This window comes from Sprattus sprattus (assembly GCF_963457725.1).
Source record: "Sprattus sprattus genome assembly, chromosome: 7".
NCBI lineage: Eukaryota > Metazoa > Chordata > Actinopteri > Clupeiformes > Clupeidae > Sprattus > Sprattus sprattus.
Window position 1 is genome coordinate 4,317,024 of NC_137926.1, and position 25,590 is coordinate 4,342,613.

At 44.8% G+C, this 25,590-nt stretch overlaps 2 protein-coding genes across 2 annotated transcripts in view; one reads left to right on the top strand and one right to left on the bottom strand.

Moving 5' to 3' along the window:
* Nucleotides 1-114: 114 nt before the first annotated feature.
* dhx29 (DEAH (Asp-Glu-Ala-His) box polypeptide 29) lies at nt 115-15,207 on the bottom strand. Its single transcript, XM_080842674.1, has 27 exons — nt 14,715-15,207; nt 14,542-14,612; nt 14,317-14,430; nt 14,088-14,217; nt 13,721-13,863; nt 13,462-13,605; nt 13,010-13,136; nt 12,473-12,634; nt 11,894-12,071; nt 11,661-11,781; nt 10,773-11,438; nt 9,977-10,120; nt 9,349-9,525; nt 8,262-8,402; nt 7,835-7,979; nt 7,424-7,541; nt 6,877-6,961; nt 6,706-6,794; nt 6,421-6,549; nt 6,200-6,275; nt 5,520-5,744; nt 5,245-5,381; nt 3,875-3,965; nt 3,207-3,509; nt 2,175-2,306; nt 1,276-1,372; nt 115-718 (listed from the first exon to the last, which is right to left on the bottom strand). The coding sequence occupies exons 1-27, from the start codon at nt 14,878-14,880 to the stop codon at nt 663-665; spliced, it is 4,167 nt and encodes a 1,388-aa protein (XP_080698800.1). The 5' UTR covers nt 14,881-15,207; the 3' UTR covers nt 115-662.
* A 156-nt stretch (nt 15,208-15,363) lies between these two features.
* The window catches only part of mtrex (Mtr4 exosome RNA helicase), a 36,836-nt gene continuing 26,609 nt past the window's right edge, over nt 15,364-25,590 (top strand). The window contains exons 1-12 of the mRNA XM_080842147.1: nt 15,364-15,450; nt 15,769-15,912; nt 16,017-16,083; nt 16,221-16,283; nt 16,682-16,794; nt 17,160-17,334; nt 17,628-17,718; nt 17,955-18,079; nt 18,391-18,489; nt 21,171-21,288; nt 21,724-21,855; nt 23,551-23,630. Coding sequence (XP_080698273.1) covers nt 15,365-15,450; nt 15,769-15,912; nt 16,017-16,083; nt 16,221-16,283; nt 16,682-16,794; nt 17,160-17,334; nt 17,628-17,718; nt 17,955-18,079; nt 18,391-18,489; nt 21,171-21,288; nt 21,724-21,855; nt 23,551-23,630 — 1,293 coding nt within the window. The 5' untranslated portion in view covers nt 15,364. The remainder of the gene's footprint in view (nt 15,451-15,768; nt 15,913-16,016; nt 16,084-16,220; nt 16,284-16,681; nt 16,795-17,159; nt 17,335-17,627; nt 17,719-17,954; nt 18,080-18,390; nt 18,490-21,170; nt 21,289-21,723; nt 21,856-23,550; nt 23,631-25,590) is intronic.

Consider the following 25,590-nt stretch of genomic DNA (forward strand, 5'->3'; position numbering starts at 1 on the left):
GCTGTTTATGGCCAGGGAAGATTTCTATTAAAGAATAACTTCCGGTTTTATGACAATACATTACAACCACAACAGTTATAATGCATATGACAAAAAGAGGTGAGATGACATTGTTACACAAAATAGGGTTTCTCGTTTGAGTTCCATACATGTAATTTAGTAAACATTATGATTTAAGCGATACGTAGTACATTATAACAGATCACGTGTGGTTTGCGGCTGCGTAGGATCCCTAGACATTTGCTCTGCATCCTTTAGTTGTAAACAGAACCGTTAAAATGATTTGTTTGAATTCCAGAACATTCTAAAAGGCAGCCTGCTGATTTGTTAAAATAGTTTTATTCCCATTTGGCAGAGGAAGAGAACAGAAGAGAAGACAAGGCCTCACAGCACCTCATCTTGCTCTGGATACTCATTATGACACATTCATCTCCCACGCAGACCTCCTGAGGGCCGCCACTCCATACAGCCAAATCATCGTTAATGTCATTAATCTCTCTATCCAGCTGACCGGTCCAACATAATCTCCAGGAGTTCTGCAGAGACTCGGTGAGATGAAGATCTTGGCTTAGAATCACGTTCAGTTCAGATCAGATCACGTTCTCGCGCTCTTGATCAGCTCTGTGATCGTGTATCTAGCCTAAGATCACGTTCAGTTCAGATCAGATCACGTTCTCACTCTTGATCAGCTCTGTGATCATGTGGATGGTCTTCTCATCTGCAGACAAAGCAAAGCAGAGCCATCCATGTCAGCCTCCATTTGATTCAACTCTTCATTTGGCAGCTAAAAAAATAATACTCTCTGTAGTGCTTAACTTGCACTTCAGCAGTTACATTCCTGCACTTCTTTTTCCTTCTATGTTGTTTTTCTTTTTCTTATGTAATGTAGTATTTATTGTTACACCAGGTTTTATTGCTCTTAGCTTGACTGTTCTCTCCCTTGTACGTCGCTTTGGACAAAACCGTCTGCTAAATGACTAAATGTAAATCTCTCACTACTTTTGGCTTCCCCTTTCATAACACCCCCCACCCCTACTGGAAACACAAATATCTAAGGTGCAACCAGGCAGATAATACATCTGACAGCATATACTTTTGTTGTTTGTTCACTGTCTAAAAGGCATAATTGGCACTCTGAGATTCTTCTGAATGAAGAGTGGGTTCAAAATAAAATGAATTATTATAAATATAATTATTATTATAATACACGTAAAGAGTTTCATAAAGAGGATGATTAACAAACAGAAGGTGCCCGGGGGCGGGGGAGGGGAGTACCTTCCAGATTCATCTTGGGGTTCTGCAGTTTCTTCTCCAAAAGCGAGTCGATTAGACTCCGCAAGAGTTTGAAGATCACTCCAATCCTCACTGGGGCCTGTGTGGAAAGGTCAACAGGAAATGAACACTTACGCCACCAACACCCTCTAGTCTATCATTCACACTGCTGCAGCAAAGGGTCACAACCAACCGCTTTATTAACTGTGAGTAGGCAGCATGACAGTTAGACAGGACATTTATTTTTAGATTTATTCATTTTGCAGACGCTTCTACTCGAAGCAAGTGAGGCAGAATACAAACCAAGCCACTGGCGGTTAGGAGAATACGATTATTCATTATTATAAGATTAATAGATAGGAAGATTAATTATCGAGAATATGTGTAACAATACTCCAACTCAAATCAAGCTGACCACTGAAATTGCAGAGTGGCAGCATGAGGCTGCTGAATACGTAGAAAAATGTAATACAAATAGGATATGACCAAATAGTTGTATTTGCAGTGAGTCGTGCTATTTTCGGCTGTGCCAAAACCTCTGTGACACATATATGGCAACGTTGTGTCAACGGGAAATCTTTCAACTCTACAGTCTTGCGTAATTCTGAGAAACCTCGGCTTGAGAGAGTTTTGAATGTTTCAAATGACCTGAAATTGAACGCAGACGCTGGACTCCTTTAAAGCTGGACTTAAAACTTTTGTATTCATCTTCATTCATCAGGAAGGCATTTTTGGCCTTGTGTTAAATGTTATGCTTACAGTATGTTAACAATTTTAATTTTAATTTTATTGTATTATTATAGTTAGTTTGTAATATGTAGGCACTCTGAGATTCTTTTGAATGAAAAGTTGCGTTAAAAATAAAATGAATTATTATTATTATTATGAAATGATTCACAGACCTGGAAGTGAATCCAGCTGTCCACGGATATGAGCCTCTCACGATGCTGGACAGTGATGTCACCCCCGAAGAGCAGCATGGGGAAGGGAGAGATGAGGGTAGTGTCCCGCAGAAACACCTTAGAGTACTTAACCTGAAGTAACACCGGGGAACAAAGACCTTACTTAAAGTAACAGTATGCAAAAACATTGCCATGTCCATAGGCTTATAACTGCTAAATGTTAGAGTACTTAACCTAAAGTAGCACCGGGGAACAAAGACCTTACTTAAAGTAACAGTATGCAACAACATTGCCATGTCCATAGGCTTATAACTGCTAAATGTTAGAGTACTTAACCTGAAGTAGCACCGGGGATCAAAGACCTTACTTAAAGTAACAGTATGCAACAACATTGCCATGTCCATAGGCTTATAACTGCTAAATGTTAGAGTACTTAACCTGAAGTAGCACCGGGGAACAAAGACCTTACTTAAAGTAACAGTATGCAACAACATTGCCATGTCCATAGGCTTATAACTGCTAAATGTTAGAGTACTTAACCTGAAGTAACACCAGGGAACAAAGACCTTACATAAGCCAAGTCAACAGAGGGAAGTACTTCCTTTGCTGTGAGTTAATCATTAATTATTAAAATACATTTCAATACTGACCAAACTGATAAAAGGTAAACAAGGAAACCGATTCTGGCATGGTGTAATTGAGATTCACAGAATAAAAAATCTTAAGTTTTAAGACTGTTAAATTGTTCCCATAACTCAATTGGTAGAGAAAGTTACTAACACCAATACTTTGGTTTGTTTGTTGTGCTGATAAAATGAATACATGTGCTACAACAGAAACCGCTGTGTATAAAAAGATGCTACATTAATAAATATAAATGTCAAAGTAAGATGTCTTTTTTTAGTCCCTACAAACTATGGATTTTTGTAGTTGCTGTGGTGTGTAAATATATATTATATAAGTGTACTAATTTTATAAAAATAACTCAACAATTGTAATTGCTAATGGCTAAGATCAGCGTCAGCAAACTACCTTCTCCTGGTAGAGCAGCCAGCCATGGGTCTGCAGGTTGCGGTTGACCGAGGAGGGGTGGACCAGAGCCTTGCCCTGGGGGGTCTCGGCCGAGCAGGTCAGCCGCTCCTCCACGTCCACGGAGGGCGTGTAGAGGATGCGCCCCACGCTGTCGTACAGGCCGGCGGTCAGGACCGCATTCAGGAGCGAGACCTCCCTCCTGGACAGAGGCCCCTCGGATCTGTCCTGGGGACGCTCGCCTCGAGGCTTGGAGGGAGAGAAACCGGCCTGCTTCACCATCCGCATTAGGTCCTGTTTCACGTCCTGGGGGGAGGGGGACGACGACGACAATTCAATTCAATTCAATTCAATTCAATTCAATTCAATTCAATTCAATTCAATTCAATTCAATTCAATTCAATTCAATTCAATTCAATTCAATTCAATTCCATTCAATTCCATTCCATCTCATTTCATTTCATTTCATTTAAGTCAATTCAATTCAATTCAATTCAATTCAATTCAATTCAATTCAATTCAATTCAATTCAATTCAATTTCATCTACTTCAATTCAATTCAACAATCACATACAGCATAATGGCACTGGTGTGAGCAATTGTTGGCTGATTGTGTGTTAGTGAACCCTTTGACCTTTTATGTTTACGCTCTTCTGGTTCATGACTATTACCTCAATGGTGATGAGGGCCGTATGGTTCAAGAAGTACTTCCTGCAGTACGCCATCCCAGTTCGGGTTCCCTCGCTGCACGCATTTCTCCATCTTGAGTGGAAGTCCACGACAGCAAGAAATGATAAGAAAGACAAGAAAGTGTCAAAGGCCCAAGGAGAATTCACTTGGATGTACTCATGAGAAGCTGTACAATTCTATCAGTTCATTTCTTTTTAGGTTTCTAATATGTTCTCTGACTGTGGCCAAACAATTATTAATAATACCACTATACCTTTTTCAACAACACAAAATTATGCACACACTTATCAAAATTAAATTCCATTTCCATTTTGATGGGCCACTCAAGATGTCTACTTAGTGTTAGTGTTCTCTCATCTCATCTAGAAGATCCAAAGCAGATTGAGAACAATGTGTGCTCTATTTGGTAACTACTACTGAAGCAATAATAGGACACGGTTTTACCATAACTGTTATGTTACTTCAGTGCTTATTTGCATTTCCAAATCTGTGGATTTTTGACAATGGGTTCTGAGTATACGGCCTTGCCGTTCATTTTGGGTTATGGGAAAATATCTTGCCATCTACATTGACCAATAGCGTATTTATCGAGAGGTTCTTCTTGAGCAATTATTTCCTCTTCTCGTACATCTACCAAATGCAGGCTGTGTACAACACTTGTTGTTTCCCTTCCCCTTCTGCCACATAACCCTCCCCCCATCCCCCCTTCATATCTCCACCCGGCCAACCTCAAGCAGTAGGGTCCCCCCTAATGTGCCATGGTTCTGCTTAAGGTTTCTCCCTGACTAACATGGAGTTTTTTCTTGCCCCTGTTGCCATTGTGCTTGCACTAAGCGGGTTCAGGCTCTGGGCTCTGTAAAGCGCCTTGAGACAATTGTATTGTTATGGCGCTATATAAATAAAATTGAATTGAATTGAATAGGGGAATTTAGAATGCACTACCTAGCAACATTTGTCCCTCACGTAAAGATTCGCACTAGCACGTACCCCAGGTATACCTTGTACATAGTGAGGAGATCGGAGTTAGCCTAGCACGTACCCCAGGTATACCTTGTACATAGTGAGGTGATCGGAGTTAGCCTAGCACGTACCCCAGGTATGCCTTGTACATAGTGAGGTGATCGGAGTTAGCCTAGCACGTACCCCAGGTATGCCTTGTACATAGTGAGGTGGTCGGAGTTAGCCTAGCACGTACCCCAGGTATGCCTTGTACATAGTGAGGTGGTCGGAGTTAGCCTAGCACGTACCCCAGGTATGCCTTGTACATAGTGAGGTGATCGGAGTTAGCCTAGCACGTACCCCAGGTATGCCTTGTACATAGTGAGGTGATCGGAGTTAGCCTAGCACGTACCCCAGGTATGCCTTGTACATAGTGAGGTGGTCGGAGTTAGCGACCGCTAGCGCTGCTTTGGCCAGGTTAGCCTCCTCCTTCCGTCCCATGGGAGTAGAGAATGGTGACTTCTCTGTGATTGCTGCTGCTATCGTGGCCTGAAAGCAAACAAATATAAAGCATGTTTTTTTTTTACCGTATAGGTCATCCAACACAAACTCTCCAATAAGTGAATCATGCTGAAAAAAAAACGTACAGAGAAAAATTATTTAACAGCTTGGCAAACTTGAACTCACAATGGGTTCGAGGCAGCCCAAGATGGCGCCGAAGATGAGCATCTTGCCGATTTTGACGTTGACGGGTAGGGAGGCGAGGTGATGGCCGAGGGGGGTGAGGGTGTGCTGCTCCGGGTGGCAGGCGCCGATCTTCCTCAGGAGGCTGACGGCGTTGGAGACGGACTGCTGCTGGGGGGGGTCCAGAGCGCGCGACAGGAAGTCCTCCGGCGAGCCGTACTCACACTTCTGCAAGGTGGAGGAGGGGATGCACAGCAGAGTCATAAGTGTGAGTATTTAGTAAATGTACCATGCATGTAATTCTGTCATGAGTGAAAAAATGTATACGCTTGCGCCTTCTAAAGACTTATGAGTTAATGATGTGTAAAGGTTTACAAACTTTTTCATCCAAGCAGACAGACAGACAGACAGACAGACAGACAGACAGTATATACAGACAGGGTTCACAACATTTGACATCAGGCAGACAGATAAGACAGAGACAGACAGACAGACAGACAGACAGACAGACAGAATATACAGACAGTATACAGACAGACATAATATACAGACAGGGTTCACAACATTTGACATCAGGCAGACAGATAAGACAGACAGACAGACAGACAGACAGACAGACAGACAGAATATACAGATAGACAGACAGTAGATTCACAACATTTGACAAGTTACAGCAACATTACCATGATGTGAAGACAAAGCTCCTCCAGAGGCATCCTCAGAATCTCAGGAATGGAATAATCTAGAAAGCCATTGAACCTGAGAATGTGAGCAAACCAGCATCACAGAGGTTTAGACCGGTAAACGGTTAATAGTATGCGACACTAATACAGGTCATACAATCATTTACTGGTTGGTGGGTGGTGTTCTTTAATGAGGATGAATGTCACCGGGTTTCTCAGACCTGTATTGGGTGTAGAGTCGGAAGCAGAAGCCCTTGCGAACCCGTCCTGCTCTTCCTTGCCTCTGGAGGGCGCTAGCTTTACTCACAAACGTCTCCACCAGTGAACTCATCTGGCTGCTCTCATGGTATCTGTTGAATGAAGAAAAGTTTTATTTTTTTCTGCATTTTTTTCATTTGGTTTATATTTTGGTAAACAAACAGGAACATAGTATACAATAAAGTATACAATAAAGTATACATTCTCAAGTTAGCATACAACCCAATCTAAATACAAGTCGATCTTACTTGTTCTCCTTTGTTTTGCCAGTGTCAATGACGAACACCACATCTGGAATTGTGACTCCTGTCTCAGCAATGTTTGTAGACAGGACGATCTGTCCAATAAAGGAGTTGTTAAACTATTTGTCACAGAAACAGATCGCGAAAATAACATTGACACAAAACAAGCTGCAATACCTTCCGCACTCCAGTAGGTGGCACTGTAAACGCAGCTGCCTGATCTTTAGAAGCCAGTGTAGAGTGAAGGGGTACCAGCCTATACCTGTGGAATAAAGTACTTTAATCTATAACACCGCACTTTGTTGAACTCTAAATATATAAATTCATTATTTTATAAGCTATTTGTACTGTTTTTAGCTAGTTGTACTATTATTGTGTTATATGTTTGTTGTTGTTGTTGTGTTATGTGTTGTCCCTCGTCACACCAACCGAAGCAGCGCTCCAAATTTCGTTGTATGCGAATACAATGACAATAAAGGCTTTTCTTTCCTATTCTATTCTATTCTAAAGGCAGTCAGGCACAATGAAACCCTTCAGACATAGATATTTACAACTGCACACACGTGCTGAAAAGGTGATGCTGTTTACAACCCCTAACAACAGGGTGTCAGAGCTTGCACAAATATGGTTAGAGAGGGGACAGATGAGGAGGATGGATAGTTTACAAACCTCTGTGTGTATATTTGTAAATGTGTATATGTGTATGTGTATATAAAAAACGGACCTGTCTTTGCGGAAGCGCTTGTCTGAGGACAGGAGTTCATACAGCTGCTGGATGTGAGCGAGCCCCGGCAGGAACACTAGGACGGCGCCGTCCACTTCAGTGAACTGAGGAGCCTTGTCTGCAAAGTCATTTGGAAATAAGGTCAACCTTTAACCCTTCCCAGGCATGGAAACAGTGTGTTTCTGCATTTCATGATACATGTTATTTAGCGTTAGCCTGCTAAAGCAGAGAATGCCTTGAAAATATCTACTGCTTTTTTCACAGGCTGCTAAAATCTCAATGCGAAATTATAATTCCCAAAAGCATGCAAATATGATTTCCATTTTTAAATTCATACGAATTCTATTTAGATTCAAGAGGGTTCAAGTGTGCTCAATGGCAGCATGTCAGGGGCCTGTTGCTCTTTCTCACCCAGGTAGGCCAGAAGCTCCACGGTGAGGTCCATGTTGAGTTTGTGCGGATTCATGTACTGCAGGGCGTGGCGTGTCCGGTTACTGAAGTGGTCCAGGTCCGGGCCCAGAGTCCAGCCAGAACCAGAGTCCCTCGGAATCGCCTCCTGAGGACAACGGAGCACACAGAGGCCAGTCAGGCAGGTCCAGTCCAGATGGACAGATGGGATAGTGTCTGTTTCACTTGACCAAATTAAGACACCGTGTGTGTGTGTGTGTGTGTGTGTGTGTGTGTGTGTGTGTGTGTGTGTGGGTGTAGGTAAGTAAGTAAGTAAGTAGGTAGAGGATCTGTCGCGTCATGCGTAGGGAGATTGAGTAGGAAGAGGGAAGACATGGGCAATGAACTGTTTCCAGCATGAGGGTCAAGGGTTAAGGTTCAAGGGTCAAACCTGGTGCTGTATGGTCTTTCCTGCCCTCTGCGTGACATTGATGCTGACTTCGTCCTCATCCTCCAGGAACCTCTGGCAGTATTCCGAGTCTTTCTCCAGGACATAGCCCGTCTCCTCCACAATATCCTCCACATGGAACACCTGAACACAAAAACAGCACAGGGTCTGAGAGAGGCTGCCTTCATGGACACTAAACAGCACAGGTCTGAGAGTGGCTGCCTTCATGGACACTAAACAGCACAGGTATGTTAGAGGCTGCCTTCATGGACACTAAACAGCACAGGGTTTGAGAGAGGCCGCCTAGCGAGGCTGCCTTCATGAACACTAAACAGCACAGGTTTGAGAGAGGCCGCCTAGAGAGGCTGCCTTCATGAACACTAAACAGCACAGGTCTGAGCGAGGCCGCCTAGCGAGGCTGTCTTCATGAACACTAAACACTAAACATTTACGTTTCGTTATTTAGCAGACGGTTTTATCCAAAGTGACTTACAAGGATGTATACACATTTTAACCTATACACTGATGGCACACTGCACATCAGGAGCAATTACGGGTTAGGTGTCTTGCTCAAGAACGCTTCGACAGTGAGGAATCAAACTAGCAACCCTCTGATTACTAAACGACTTCTCTACCTCCTGTACCACTGTCGCCCCAGTAGTAAACAGCACAGGAGTGAGTGAGCCCGCCTGCATGAACACTATTTATGGAGCTGTCACTCAAGAATGTAAACAATAGCAGTAGGGGATTGTTTTGAGAAGAAAGAAGCATGAGTAAGATATCTCACAATAAAGAGCACTTTCAGACGGTCTAACTAACAGTACACCGTCAATTTAACGATGTCCATGAACCAACATGAGACGTGTAATTTTGCCCTGAGACGCCATCATTGAGGTAAACCCCAGAGAGAAACATTGTTTATCTCCATGATTCATGTGCCCGAGGAGAACCCAATGTGTATGAACACTTGAGTTTAAGCACTTATAATAAGTACACACGCAGACCCAAGTGCTGTGTGGGGACCTTAAGTGAAATCGAGTGGGTGTCAGAGTGACTGTTATTCCCCGCTCCCCCCCCCCCCAAGACTTGCCTCGACAGGGAAGGTCCTTCCGGGGATGGAGATGACGGGGCAGCGGTTGAAGTAGTTGGCAAACTTGTCGCAGTCCACGGTGGCACTCATGAGGATCAGACGCAGGTCCGCACGCTTCTGCACCAGCTCCTTCAGGATGGTCAGGAGGAAGTCCGACTGGATGCTTCGCTCGTGGACCTGGGGGGTGGGGAGACACATGAAGGACACACACACACCACACACACACACACACACACACACACACACACACACACGATAAGCATCCAACTGACACACAGTCACTGATGGGAAATATCCAAATAAGCGGCAGACAAAAGTCGAATGCGTCCAGCTGTGTTCTGTATACACAGAAGTGTATAGTTAAAGCATGCATCATTTAGGTGTATAGAAACTTTTACTTTCCGTTATCTCCCCGTTTCCGAGAAGCATAAGTCTTGTTGCTCAACTAGAATAATCAAAATGATAACCTCAATGTTGTGACTTATAATGTAGTATTGATTCGTCATGACGAATTGGTGGCTGGCTCCGACCTCATCCACGATGATGTGCGTCATATGTGTTATGTGTGTCATGTGTGTCATGTGTGTCATGTGTGTCATGATGTGAGTTGGCGGCTGTGACCTCTGACCTCGTCCACGATGATGTGTGTCAGGGACTTGAGGAGGCGGTCCTGCTGGAGCTTCCGCAGCAGAACCCCGGTGGTGCAGTACAGCAGGCGGGTGGCGTCGCCCGAGCGGTTCTCCATACGGATCTGGTACCCACACAGCGAGGTCTGCAAACAACAAACAAACAAACAAGAAAAAAACAAATTAAGACTTTTGAATCTGTTTCATGTGAGATAAATGAGAATAAATGAGAATCAGTACAGGAAGGACAGAAGCCTTGACGATCGTAAGAGATAAGAAGCAGTGGAGATAGTGAGAAAGAAAAAGAAAGAAAGAGGGAATCAGAGACAGAAAGAGAGAGGGAGATAGAAAGTTGTAGCATCGCACCAATCTTTTAAATAGAAACAATAACAATGCTCCAGCAACATAATGAATCTTTATTTCCCCTCAATTTCCTTCAGGATCAAGTTCCTCTGCTATCTACTGATCATCTCTCTATCCTCACCTACATATGTATGTGAATCTCAGTCTCCTCCCCTGTGTATGTACGTGAATATCAGTCTCCTCCCCTATCTTATCTATGTATTTGAATATCAGTCTCCTCATCTATGTATGTATGTGCATCTCAGTCTTCTCTATATATGTATGTGAATCTCAGTCTCCTCCCCTATATATGTATGTATGTATGCATTACAGTCTCCTCACCTACCTTATCTATGTATATATCTATCTATCTCCTCACCCGCCTGTCTATGTATGTATCTATGACAGTCTCCTCACCTATCTATGTATTTACTGTATCTATGGCAGTCTCCTCACCTGTCCCCCCGGGCCGTCGTCGCTGCCCAGCTCCTGGTTGACGCGGCTGGCCAGGCTCATGGCGGAGATCCTGCGTGGCTGAGTGACCACCACGCTGCAGCGCCGCCCCCGTCCCTGCCCCAGCAGCGCGTCCTCCAGGATGAACTGGGGCACCTGCGTGCTCTTCCCGCTGCCCGTCTCCCCGGCGACCACCAGCACGCGGTGACGCCGCACCGCCTCCAGCAGCCTCTCGCGCTGCTGGAACACCGGCAGCTGCTGCCGATCCCCCAGAAGCCTCTGGGCCAGCGGCGACGCCCGCAAGCGCTGGAGGAGAGCCCGACCCGCCTGGTCCTCCTGTTCCACCTGTTCCTCGCGGTCGTCTCTCTTCGTCGCCTCCCGGCTGCAGCCGTCTTGATCCTCCTCACCGGCCAGGCTTTCCCAGGAGTCCTCTGGCTCGTCCCCTCCCCCGGGGTGTGTGTGGTGCTCTGGGCCTGTTGTCTGGGAAGGCTCGCCCTGCTCCTGCTGCTGTGTCTGCTGCTGCTGCTTGAGGCGGGCCAGCAGGCGGGCGATGAACTGGTCGCGGGGCTTGTTGACGGCCACACGGCTCTCCTCCTGCTTCTGCTGCTCGCTGTCACGCCACTCCAGCCACACGTTGCGGTAGGTGGGGGGGAGCAGCTGGTGCACCGACTGAGGAATGCAAATTAATTGATTAATTGATTGATCAAATTGATTGATTAATTGATTGAACCTGCTTGCAATTATTCGTGAGGTTAATTTTGCTCTACAATGCTCACCAAAGAGGCCTTATAAGTAAGAACTCTGCTTTATCTCGTATTTATGGAGTATTTTGCACAGACGCAGCTTACAAATGTATTTCATTTGACATAATATTGCTAGAAGGCTTGGTACCTGTCCTTTGACCAGATTATAGAGGGCCAATGTGGCGCCCAGGTGTTGAGCTTGCATGGCGTCCTCAGTCAGGATGGTAGTGCATACCTGGAGCACGTCATCAGGTCTCTGAACACGCACACTGTCAAACAGAGGAGGGAAAATGGTACACTTACAATACTGCAGTGAAACTGATGATATTTTTACAAGAACACTAACGAAGCATTCTTGACAAAATGACTTGAATAACATACCGACATCTCCAGTATCTGCCTGCCGGAACTTTCTCAAAGGATGGTGCTGGACTCTTGGGAAGATTTTTCCGTACCCAGTCGATCAAGAATTGTTTTGGAGACTTTCCAGTCCAACTCCGTGCTGTGTAGTCAAAGTTACGGATATCTTTTGGCTCGTTCTTCTTTGCTGCCGTCACCTCTGCAAAACATTTACAAAATGAAGACCAGAACAGCTGGACGGAATCAGCGCAACACTAGCAGATAAACACAGGTTGCTGTAAATACCGTAAATAAGAAGAACTGACAACAAATTGAACTCAGACTCATTTTATTCACAACAAATGGAAGCAGAGAAGCCTCCACGGGCTTAATTTGGTAACTGAGAATGTATCATTCTTTATTATCATGTCCTGCCAAGGGACAACGGATGAAAACTACCTGGTTCATTTACATTTTTTTTTTTTTTTTAAATGTCATCAATGTACACGGTCCCTTTTCAAATAAACGCATAAACAAACATTGAACTAAGACCTGTCCAGCTTGATCAACACAAACAAACAAACAAACAAACACATCCATCTCATCTTCACACTCGCTCACTTTTCTCTGCAGCCGGGGGCGTCTCTGCTTGCTCAAAGAGGCCAAAGGTCAACTCCCCCTTCCCCTCGGTCACGGGAGCCGGCTTCTTCTTCTCCTCCTTAGGCGTTTCCACCACTTTAACCGCTGGATTGAACATGGGGTGGGATTCCAGTGGCTTCATTTCTGTAAGTATATCAGGAAGAAAGCTAGCCATTATAGCGCATTATATACTGTATGTACCAGCAATGCATGGAAAAGATCTACTCATCAGCCCCAGCTTATACTATCCTACCTTCAAGAAGCTTTTGAAGACCAAACTATCCATAGAACACCTCCCTTTCTAACTGGTACTTCTACTATTACTTAACTTGCACTAACAACAGTTACATTCCTGCACTTCCTTTTTTTCTTTTCTATTTAGTTTTTCTATTACATATGTAAAGTAGTATTTATTGTTACTCTAGGTCTCTATTGCTCGTAGCTTGACTTGTCTCCCTTGTACGTTGCTTTGGACAAAAGCGTCTGCTAAATGACTAAATGTAAATGTAAATAACAGACCTTGCTGGATGACCCTGATTCTGTCCTGGGCAGTCCTTTGTCCGGCTTTGTCCTTCTTGGCCTTGGCCGTGGCGGCCATTTCTCTAACGTCAAACAGCTGTGCCGTGAGCACCAGGTACCGGTCATTCTGCCAATCACAACGACATAGGGTAAGCTCACACTGAAGCAAGGGATGATACAACGTCAACAGAGGAGAAGCACCAGAAACTCACACTCGCTCTCAGACACAGACTCTCGCTCTCAGACAGACACACACACACACACACACACACACACACACACACACACACACACACACACACACACACACTCAGGCATGGACACAGACACTCTCGCTGTCAGACACAGACACTCTTGCTCTCAGACACACACACACACACACACACACACACACACACACACACACACACACACACACACACACACACACACACACACACACACACACGCACGGGATCAAACTTCTCATCCAGCTCAGGGTTGTGCACAGGACCTCCCGTCTTCTTCTCCTCCTCCTCCTCACTCTCGTCGCTGGACTGCTCGGCGTACCTCAGGATCCACTCCTTCAAGTTTGCTTCGCTATCTTTCGCTGAAACCTAGCAACATGAACAGAACAGCAGATTGGAGGTTTGTCAATATGAAAGTGAAGGGAAAGCACCCTACGTGTGGAGTACAGACCTCAGTTTCTCTTAGTTATGATGGTGTCTATACCTTATCTTTCTGCTGCTCAGGTTTTTTGATGGCCTCAGTTTTGGGTGCTTCCTGCTTTATGTCCTCTTTGGGGGGCTGGAACTTAGGCTTGGCTTTGTTGTCCTCTTCATGCATCCTCTGACTAAAGCCTTCAGGCAGTTCCTCTGTGTGTGGGTGTGTGTGTGTGTGTGTGTGTGTGTGTGTGTGGGTGTGTGTGTCAAAGAGAAAGAGAGGTAGGGAGAGAAAGCAAACAGGAAAAAAAAGAGAGAGGAGAAAGGAGGACAGGGAGAATGCATGATTACAACAAGGGAAACGAATGATGTCTGATGTGAAAAGAATAGCATAGGTTTATGTACACATTTACACCAATATGCAATTTGTACTTTACCATCTCTAAGGTTAAGACACAACCAATCGAGTGCTGAATGAAGATCCCCTCCATACATCATACTGCTCTTCATTGCTTCCTCAATATGTTCCGTCTTAAAATGGAACCTCTGTAAAGCTGTGTACAAATCCTACGGACAACATCAAAACAGTGAGTGGGAAAATGGTTGACACTGAAGTTCAAATAACACGACAAGTGAACCCTGTAACCAGAGGTCCTTTTTACTCACCATAAGTTTCTTAGTGGTGATTCGTCCAGATATTTGACCTCTGTCCCCATACTCTTGCCTATATTCGTTGATCAGTTTGATCACTTTTTTTTCCAAGTCTGGTTGGATGACAACCTTAGCAGCAGTGGGAAAGATGCATTGTAAACATCACATTCTGTAAGGGTTACTGAATGGAATACAGAATTCAAATACAAAAGCAACGTTGCATATGCTACATAATCTTACTTTTAGAATGGACTTGTCAGACGCTACTCCACTGTCAACTTGGGGACTTGTAAGACAATATGTCTTTGGTGCTGTAAAAAAGTTAAACAAGATGTTATTAGATGCACAACATCATCTCCGAAGACTGTTACTGGTATAGGTAAATATAACATCTCATTGAAGTGGTGCTTTACCTTTAGCTTTGTTCTCGGTTGAAGGAAGTTTTGCATTGTTCGTTCTTGGAGGTTGTTTCTTTCCTGTGGATGGATCAGCTGTCCCGTTAGCCGGCGCAGGGACCATACTCACTGCAGCTGGAGGAACTGCTGGAGGAGCACCCGACTTTTTCTTCTTCCCACCCATGTTCCTCGGTTACCAAAACAACACGCAGAATAGGAACGTGGACACTCAGCAATCTTGAGGTTTAGCACTATAAATGTCGACTTCTGTACACAAAACGTGGAGAATCCATGTTTGTTGTTAAAATGCCAACAGTAGTTTAACAGTCCCAAACGTAATTGCTTTTTTTAGCTCGCCAGCTAACAGGCTAACTTCATGCAGATGCAGAGCTAGGTCCAGCTCACTTTATCAATGGAAAAATGCGATCGGACACATTCAAATTAAGTTCACGCGTGCGATAACAAACTCTCCTGTCAGACAACTTTGACAAATCGTGTTTTAACTGGCACACGCACACGGACAAGAAGGTAGTAGACGTGGTGTTAGTATATGCCGCACCGGTACCTACAGTGGCATCTGAAAATGAGCTTTTGCGCTTTCCGTAGCGGAAATCAATAACCGGAAAGGGCATTATGGGAACTGTGTCCGCTTGCCTCACTCTGTAAACATGGCGGACGCCTTTGGAGACGATTTGTTCAGCGTGTTTGATGATGAGCAAACGGCTTCTAAAGCTAAACCAGCACCACCGGTTGGGTATGAACAGTTAGTTTTTTTGTTTTAGTTTGATGTGTATATATTAACTGTTCTTTATTCTGTATTCGAAGTAAATGTTAAAGTTTCGGTGGCATGCTTTAGCCATGGTAGCTATCTAGTTGTAGCTACTGTAGCTGTAATGCTAGCTATAATGGAATACAACACTGGTTTCCCACGTTAGCAAGCTAATGTGAGGTCTGTACAGGCAGCTAGCTTGCTAACTAGCTTGTTCTCGTGAAACTGACCGGCTTTTTAGTGATCATTCAAATTTTGAAACACTTCTCCAGTTATTCCTTATATTTATCTCCCCGTTACCAGGAAAACTGCTGGTAAACATGGAAAGGGTAAGACAGAAGCACCACCTATTACCAAGAGTAAACGAGAAGCTGACAACGATGGCACAGATGAAGTTGTGTTTGGGAAGAAACCCAAGCTTGACACCGTATCGCCTGAAGAAATCAAGTAAATCTCTCCTTTTTTGTGTCGAACATCTCAGCGGTGTTTTGGTTCTGCATTGTAATTACACTTTAGCTACTTTGCTGATGATTGTTGTCTGATCTGTGCAGCCTCGCAGACCTCATGCCTCAGGTGAAAACGGAGCAAGTGGAAACGGTGGAAGGCTGCACGCATGAGGTACATGTGTGATCAATTAGCTTAAAGTCTAGATCTTAAAATGTGACGTTTTATTTTCCCAAATCTGCATGGGCAAATGTAGACTTCCATGTGTCCTGTCCTCGTACGTCTCAAAACATCTCTTACCCACACAACAGGTTGCTCTGCCAGCCAATGAAGACTACAAACAGTTGAAACCTCGAGTTGGGAAAGCAGCAAAAGTAGGTCCATCTTGCAGTCTTTCTTATCTCCAAGAAACTGACATTTTAAACATTACATCAGTGTTTGAAGTCGTACACATTCCTATGATGAAAGATATTATGCTAGTTTGTCTATATGTTGTGACTCTCCCAGAGTATAGGTAACTGTTTCCTTTTATTTACAGCCATTGTAAAACATGAATGGCATCTGTCACTCAATTTACCATACTTTTCAGCTTGTTGTTGGTGACATACAGCCAGGCAGAAAGCCCAGTGGCATTGATCCAAACATGTTCATTCTTTTTACTCCGCATGTTGCACTAGAAAGTAGGCTTTCACTCTTCAGCTTGGCCAAATGCTGATTAAAAAGCCGAAGGTACGAATTCCCTAGTTAACCTCTTCCCCCTCCTGTCCTTCAGGAATACCCATTCCTACTGGACCCCTTCCAGAGAGAAGCCCTTTTGTGCATCGACAACAACCAGTCTGTTCTGGTGTCTGCTCACACATCTGCTGGCAAGACTGTCTGTGCAGAGTGAGTATGATGCATGTATAAACCATGTATATTTCACATAGTGAACAAAATGTATACATTATATGTTATTGTATAGACTGCAGGGTGGTCTGACGTTTCAAATCAAATAGATTGCTGAAGCAGATCATGTGTCCCATGCCATTCAGTTGGTGAATGAACATAATTGTACTTTAGTGCGAAGTGCATGCCTATGTGTCAAGTGTATGCCTGACCCATGCTGTCTCTCTCCCTCTCCCTCTCTCCCTCTCTCTCTCTCTCTCTCTCTCTCTCTCTCTCTCTCTCTCTCTCTCTCTCTCTCTCTCTCTCTCTCTCTCTCTCTCTCTCTCTCTCTCTCTCTCTCTCTCTCTCTCTCTCTCTAAAAAAAGATATGCCATTGCTCTGGCCCTGAGGGAGAAGCAGAGGGTGATCTTCACCAGCCCCATCAAAGCCCTGAGTAACCAGAAGTACAGAGAGATGTACGAGGAGTTCCAGGATGTGGGACTGATGACGGGAGACGTCACCATCAACCCCACGGCCTCCTGTCTGGTCATGACCACTGAGGTAAGCCAGATACAGTCAAGATCTCCTCAGGATTATTTATGCTCTTCATCATACATGTGAAGACTCTCCCTCTTGTGGATGTTTAGCCTAGCTATGTAATACACTTGCAAGAATTGGTACTTATGACTGCTTTAACCTTTCAGAAATTTGATGAAACTTTGAATAATTTGTAGACTAAAATGTTATATCCACTGTCTCTTGTTGGCATAGCAAACTAATTTCCTCCAGATTATAATACTGCAAAAATGTTATCCGACACTAAAATCTGATGAGCGTGATTGTTTATGTTGTAGATCTTGCGGAGTATGCTGTACAGAGGCTCAGAGGTGATGCGAGAGGTGGCCTGGGTCGTATTCGATGAGATCCATTACATGAGGGATTTGGGTAGGTCACTTTATAACCTCACCACCCTACATGTGAAAGACCATCATCTTTAAACACATGCATCTTTGAATGGCTGTTTGGATGGTTACGACAACATTGTAGTTGTCTGATTGCTGAGATGGCATGTGTTTGTGTTTGCTGTAGAGCGTGGAGAGGTCTGGGAGTTGAGGGGCGATTGTAAATGTGTGAAGGATTGCTGAGTCTGAGTGTGTGTGTGTGTGTGTGTGTGTCTGTAGAGCGTGGAGTGGTCTGGGAGGAGACGATCATCCTGCTGCCAGACAACGTGCACTACGTCTTCCTCTCCGCCACCATCCCCAACGCCCGGCAGTTCGCAGAGTGGATCTGTCACCTCCACAAACAGGTGTGTGGAAAGTGCTGTTAACCATAATGTTGATTCATTTACCTGACATTCTGTGTGTAAGCACCGTTTTAAATCATAACTTTTTGTCCATGTGATGTATACGTAAACATATACCATAAACAGGTGTGTAAAAAGTGCTAACTTTAAATTAATAAAGTTTATTAATTTATCTGATGTTTTTGTTGTTAAAATTGACATTCTGTGTATTAGCACAGTTCTCAATCATAACTTTTTGTCCATGTGATGTTTTGGTATTTGTATGATGAAATGAAGACCTTGTTTCTAAGAGTTTGTTTTTTCTTTCTATTTAGCCCTGCCATGTTGTGTACACAGACTACCGCCCCACTCCCCTGCAACACTACATCTTCCCAGCAGGGGGCGACGGACTTCACCTTGTGGTGGATGAGAATGTAAGTATCGGCTATCAGTCCAGCCCGCTGGGAACCAATATGAAGAATAACAAACCCCCTATCCGTCCAGCTGGCTATTGACACATTATAAATAACATCTTCCCAATGTTGATGTTCCCAGCACTTATTTTCCAGAGTTGAAAAAGCATGCAGTTAAGCAGAACGCTTTTCCCCCCTCTCATCCATTATGGTTGTGGGACTGTCAGTGTGGTGCTGTCATTTGGGCTCAGTTTTAATCTTGTGTTGAATACTTGTCCCTGTAAAGAAGCCAGCCCAAAGGGAAAGCTCTTTTCTTCCCTTCCATTGGTGGAGGCATCAGGTGTCCTGCGCCCTCCATTATTTAGAACGGTGTCTGCTCAATAAAGGAACGTTGCTAGAGTTGCTCTTTTGAAGTAACTTCACGAAGCATGCTAGTTCAGCAGGAGCATAGGAAAGCTAAACAGAATTTGTGCCAACACCTAGTTTATCTACGCTTGCACACAAAACTATTAACACGTGTCAACACACAGATGTTGATATGACGCAGATACAAAAACACATGCGTACACATCGGTGCAGATGGGATTTTTGAACTGGGGGGGACGCTAGCATTGCCTAATTCGAGTTTTTAACTGATGATTGTCGCCTTACGTAGGGAGAGTGGTGGGGACGGATCAGGTTCACTATGAATCTGGGGGGGACATGTCCCCAGTGCTATCAGGGTTTTTCCTGCATAGAGAAAATTTCGGCGCGCGCCTAAGCCGTTTTTCCGTGCGCCTATGAAAAATCCCGAGCGCCTAAATAAAAAAAAAAAGAGTCTGCGATTTAAAAAAAAAAAACTGTCATCCAATTCTGTTTAACAGTGTTTTGAGCCCTCACGTTGAATTCAAGACAGCAGCAGCAGATCCCGCCTCCCACCCCCTCAGCCAATCATTGAACAGAGGCTTCTCCAAGTTGCCAGTTTAGAGAAGATGTTAGTTAAAAATGTTGTCCGACCTATTAGCACCATAGACATCCTATTAGCACCCACGACCTATAAACACCTACGCGCTGGTAGGCCTACACGTCACTTAATATAGATTTCGGTGTCAATCAGGATAACGGATTTTAAACAATATACGCTCCAGCCCAAAAGGGGTATTTAAATTGTATGTGTGCAAAACATTACAGTTGTAGAACGTTATTAAGTGTACTAGACAGCCATTTATTTCTGTGTGTACAGACTGTCATGGAACGAACTGAGCGAATTCGATTTCGCAACGAGAACTTGTGAGGGTCATACAGTTTTCAACCGACACCGATACCTCTATCCCTCTTTAAATTGAGGTTTACCCGCTTATCACAGGGCCGCAGCTGACGACCGAGTGAGGAGATGTTCACGAGAGATTACGGATTTTGATAGAGATCATACTTGGTCATATCGGTAATGTTTGGCTAATCTCTTGACACGTACCACAGGTAGGCCTAAATCACGATTGGATCTTGATACACAACACCTCGTATATCAGCTCATTTTGCGTGTTGGTCTACTACACAACGGGATAAAACCGAAAACATGTTTCAGTTGAATTCCAAACAAGTTACTTGTCGTAATCTAGACACCCACCGCTACTGAAATATTTAAAATTGATTGATTAAAGATTTTTCTATCTATCAAGGTTTATAACTGTTTGTCACCTTTTTAATAGCTTGGGTGTTAATAGTGTTTACTATAACATTAATAAGTGGTGTTAACATAACGTCACTTATTGTACGGCATAAATATTATTCTAAAACACCTTCACTAGTTGTTTTAAGCAGATTTGTAAGCATATCATCACGTATGCAATGCATGTCAGCGAATATGTTCTGAATAGTAGCCTATGTTTCAAGTAGGCTACAGCCAAGCCCTCGTTCTGTTTTCATCAATAGTAATCGAGTTGATAAGTCTGATCTATACGCAACTGTGAGGTGCGCGAATGGACAGAGCGGCCAGCTGCCAATCACTTAATTACTCAACCTGCGTATGCAACCTGACTTCATCAGTCGGCGGTTTCAATATTTATGGCGCTCCATTTCTGACCACTGGTTAGTCCTAGATTCTATTGATATAGATTTCAGTAGTTTGCATATATATATGAGGTAAACCTTGATAATCTTTGAACCATACATGATAGCACCATGGGGCTTGGACTATTGTCAATGTATTAGCCTATTGTCGATTTTGATTTAAAGTGGAAGCAAAATGATAACCTCAAGCATATCCTCCATTATTTATGAAATGTAAGAAAAGGGGAAAAAAAAGACTTTGAAGTCTGCTAATACGGTGATAGATAAGACAGACTGTGCGCGCACAGCGCGCAATTTTTTTTGGGGTGCACCGAAGAGCCATTTTGACCCAGGAAAAACCCTGGCTATCTGCGCCCCTGTGCATACAGTTAGCATCTCTCCTTATCCACAGCCAAACATGGTACCTAGAAACTCCTTAAGTGCAGACACAGGTGTGCAGGTGTATTAGTTTTAGGACTGGAAGGCACAATGCTGAACAGAACCTTGCTTATATTTAATGTTTTTAGAAAGTAAATCCACTCTCTTTCCTAATCATGATGTGCATAAGGAAAGACTAAAGCTAAGTAGCGACTAACAGATGCGCTGGCTTTCTCGTGACTTGTTACGTGTGTGTGTGTGTGTGTGTGTGTGTGTGTGTGACCCCCCCCCCCCAGGGTGAGTTCAGAGAGGACAACTTCAACACGGCCATGCAGGTCCTCCGAGATGCCGGGGATTCTGGGGGCAGCGCCGCCGGGGGCAAGTGGAACGCCAAGGGCAGGGGCGGAACGAAAGGTAAGATCTGGATGTGATCAATATCAGAAAATATGAATATGGGGTTTCATCCTTTTTTTTTTAGGTTTTTCTTAGTTATTCGAGTGGATATTCCTATTGGGTAGTCATAGTATACGTTTCGATCAAGTGGCGTGATTTTTTTTTTTGTCACCACATGAAGCGTCTGCATAGTTTGTGTATGTCCTGTTGTTTTTGTTCATCTTTGTGTTTAATTCAGTTATCCTAATGTGGTTTCAACAAGAGGACTTGAAGGGTTTTATGTGTCTGTGGTCTCTGACCTGGTCTGTTCTCGTGAGCCACTCGTCAGCCTTGTCATTGTGTCTTGTGTGAGGGCTGTCCAACGTGTTTACGATCGTGAAGATGATCATTGTGAGTTGTGTCAGGTCCGTCCAACGTGTTTAAGATCGTGAAGATGATCATTGTGTCTTGTGTCAGGTCCGTCCAACGTGTTTAAGATCGTGAAGATGATCATGGAGAGGAACTTCCAGCCAGTCATCATCTTCAGCTTCAGCAAGAAGGAGTGTGAGGCCTACGCCCTACAGGTGTCCAAGCTGGAGTTCAACACAGGTACACACACACACACACACACACACACACACACACACACACACACACACACCGATTTACATGTGACGCACGATCAGTACACACCACAGTATTTTCATGATCATTTACATTCTCATCGGATGATGCGCAGACTTACACAAACACAGAGCATTTGAATAAACATGTTTTTCGAGGAACCTCTCTAGGAATGCCAAAGCTACATTTGTGTGTGTGTGTGTGGGCACACACAGAGGGAGGCGAAGAGGGAGTCCATATCTGACCATAACACGCATCACACAAACATCTCCTTTACCGTCAGCCCCCGCACTCCTAGGGATGCTGAGCAAAGCGTTCACGTCGTAGAGGCTTGTGTGTTTACACGCAAGAATATTGCAGCACTCTCCCTTGTGTAAACAACATGAAGCAATCTGGCTCAGCTTGCCTGGCAGCGCCCGTCACACCACAAACACGGGCAACCTCACCGCTGGCATCACCCATCACGCCTCAAACACCACTGGGCAACCACTCCGCCAGTGTCCTCTTCCAGAAATGTAGCGAAACGTAGCTAATGGGACACTAGTCATGCTTCACGTTGGTGTACATCGTGTGGAACTGGTTTGGCCATGCTGATCTGCTTAGTCATAGTGCCGCACTATGGTGGGGTGGGGTGGGGTGGGGGGGGGGTCTGAGGTGGCCTGCCAGTGCTGGCAGTAAACTGTTTAAAAGAGCACTCCAGATTTAGAGGGCGTTTACGGGCAGGGGTTGGGCTTCCTACTCAAATTCCCTTTGCTATGCTTAGAGAGTCTAATGGTGAGAGGAGGGAGGGAGGGAGGGAGGGATGGAGGGGGAGCTGTAATGAGATAAGACATGGACAGGGGGAGGCGGGGAGTGTGAGTGTACCAGACTGAGAGCACGGAGGAGGAGGAGAAGATGATGAGAGTAAGATTCAGACTCAAGACACAGAGATGGAGAGGGGGAGAGAAAGAGAGAGAGGGAGGGAGAGGGAGGGAGAGAGAGAAAGGCGAGCCAGAGATGGAGGGAGGGGGGGGGGGGGGGGGGTGGAGCGAAGAGGAGGGATGTATAAGCGGGGTGTTATGATGCCGTCATCGGGCCGTGACCGAGATCAGGAGCGGCACAGAGAGCTTCTACTGTCATGTGCTCTTATCCATCCCCTGTCTCTGGGCGCATAGTTCAGGCCTGTGTTTATGGAAATATTAGAGAGGGAGATGGATGGATAGAGAGAGGGAGGGAGGGAGGGGGGATGGAGAAGGCTTGCAGAGTGAAAAGATCACAGTCCAATCAGGTTGACAGATGTGCTCTGTATTTTGGCGTGTGTGCAAGGGAGAGAGATTGGAGAGGTTCTGTGTGTGAGAGCATGGAGATTGCGTGGTTTTGTGCGAGATGGATTCTTGGTGCATGTGTGAGAGCGAGTCCTACTCATGGAGGTCAAAGCCACGTCTTCTCCGACTGAAATCTCTGTGCTTCCTCACTAGAAGCTCTGCAACAGAAGTATTTAAATACGTGACCAAGCAAGTGGAGCACCATATATAAATAAAACTGACCGCTTAGCAAGGCTGTGTTATTTACCCTACAGTGTTTACCTGTCATAGTGCTGGTTGTCATACCTTCTAAAAGTTTTTTTTGCCAATTATTAAACCATTAATTAACTTTCTCAGATGAAAGCTGTAATTGTAATTGTTCCCTCTTTTTCTTCAGACGAGGAGAAGAAACTCGTGGAGGAGGTCTTCAACAACGCCATCGACTGCCTCTCGGACGAGGACAAAAAGCTCCCGCAGGTCAGTGCCGCTTTGCCTAGCCGGGGGTGCTGCCTTCACGTAACCATGGAGATGAGATCAAACACCGGGGTTGCAGCTTCACGTTACCATGGAGATGAGATCAGACACCAGGGTTGCAGCTTCACGTAGTCATTCTGAGAGCCTTGGAGATGAGATCAGAGCTCATAAACCCAAGGTCTGGATAGAGGCCCTCGCCTTGAAGGCCTCCGCTCTGATACTCGTGCTGTTTAAACCCAAGGTCTGGATAGAGGCCCTCGCCTTGAAGGCCTCCGCTCTGATGCTCGTGCTGTTTTAATGCAGGACATACTCGTGCTGTTTTCCTCTGTCTCAAACGCCACACAAGCCCTGTGATCTACATTCACCTAAACAGTCCTCTACGTTGATGTCTAATAGTTTTGTATACTAAACCACGGCCAGGCCCTTCGAAAGCTACACATGTAACGTAAGAAAGGCAGTGGCATGGACACACACACACACACACATAAAGAAAGGCAGTAGCATGGACACACACACACACACACACACACACACACACACACACACACACACACACACACACACACACAGAGAAAGGCAGTAGCATGGGGACGCGCGCACACACACACACACACACACACACACACATGAAGAAAGGCAGCGGCATTGGGGACGCAGACACACACATGAAACATTTATTTGTGAGCTGAATATTTGTAGATATGGTTTCACAGGCACGCACCGCTGCACATTAGTGTGAATACCCCCCCCCCCCCCCCCCAGACCACAGTGTGGGTGGCAGGCTGATGTGAGAGGCACGACACCCAGCGTTGAGTCTAGCAAACTAACCGCTAAACTCTCCATCGATGCTAGCAAACTAACCGCTAAACTCTCCATCGATGCTAGCAAACTAACCGCTAAAATACCACAGCCATAGCTTTCAGCGACTCATTTCAGAACCTGTGCATGTCTGTCTGTCTTTCTTTTTTGTCTTTCTCAGTATGACTTAGTTCTGGTTTGCATTAACGCTCACTCACTTGGCGTAGTTCACAAGCTTCTTGCCGTCATCAAAGGTCTTGCGTGTGCGTTGAGCAAGAGAGTTTGTGAGTCACTCACACACACACACACACACTTAACCCCCCCCCCCCCCCCCCCCCACACACACACACACACGCATCTTTTCCGTTGCAGGGTTTGCAGAAGGTCAGCGGGTTGAAATCCTGTTATATTCCCCCCATGCTGTTAGAGTTTGGATGGAGTGTGTACTGAACACACACTTGGTTCATGAACTCACCCAACGCCAAGGTTATTTCCCAAACCCACCCAACTGCTTACTCTCTACCGTCATGTCGATAAATATTCAAAAAGAATGTGGTTCATAAATCATGTTAGCATTGAAGTGGTTATCTGTGTTTATTACACGGCTCTTCTTAATGCTGTAGAATGCTCCATTCACTTGAATGGGGCTTCCCAACGTTCTGCGGTCAACTATTTTCCGATAACTGACCGTTGCTATGGACTTAATGACCGCTGTCAAGGAAAGTGGCCTTTTTGCCTCTAATTCACGTCTTTCGTAGCACTCCGCAAGTAGTACGGTAACTAATCAATGGAGTTTCAGCGGACGGTTGAGCAGCTGTGTTCTAAAGAATGTTCAACTGTCTTTGAAGTTCAACGTCTTTGGCGAACTATTTCTCTCCTTTTAAACACTACGTATAGTAACAAATGCATTGTAAAAAGACACACGGTGTTAAGTAATTTGTTTGTTTTAGTTGTAACCGTATAATAAGCGGGATAATGTATAGAACGCCGGTCATTGTCGGGAAAATAAGCCCCTTCAGGGTGAAGCAACACCCCTCCGCTTTCGCGTCGGGGTGCTGTTCGCCCTGTCGGGGCTTATTTTCCCGACAATGACCTGCGTTCTATACATTATCCCTTACATATTTGGAACAGGCAGAAGAACGTTACCTTCCAAAACAATGGAAAC

Coding starts and splice junctions, on each gene's coding strand:
- dhx29 (XM_080842674.1), bottom strand. CDS start 14,880: ATGGGTGGGAAGAAGAAAAAGTCGGGTGCTCCTCCAGCAGTTCCTCCA. Junction 14,431..14,541: donor CTGACAAGTCCATTCTAAAA/GTAAGATTATGT, acceptor ACTGCTGCTAAG/GTTGTCATCCAACCAGACTT. Junction 1,373..2,174: donor ACAGCTGGATTCACTTCCAG/GTCTGTGAATCA, acceptor CTTTCCACACAG/GCCCCAGTGAGGATTGGAGT.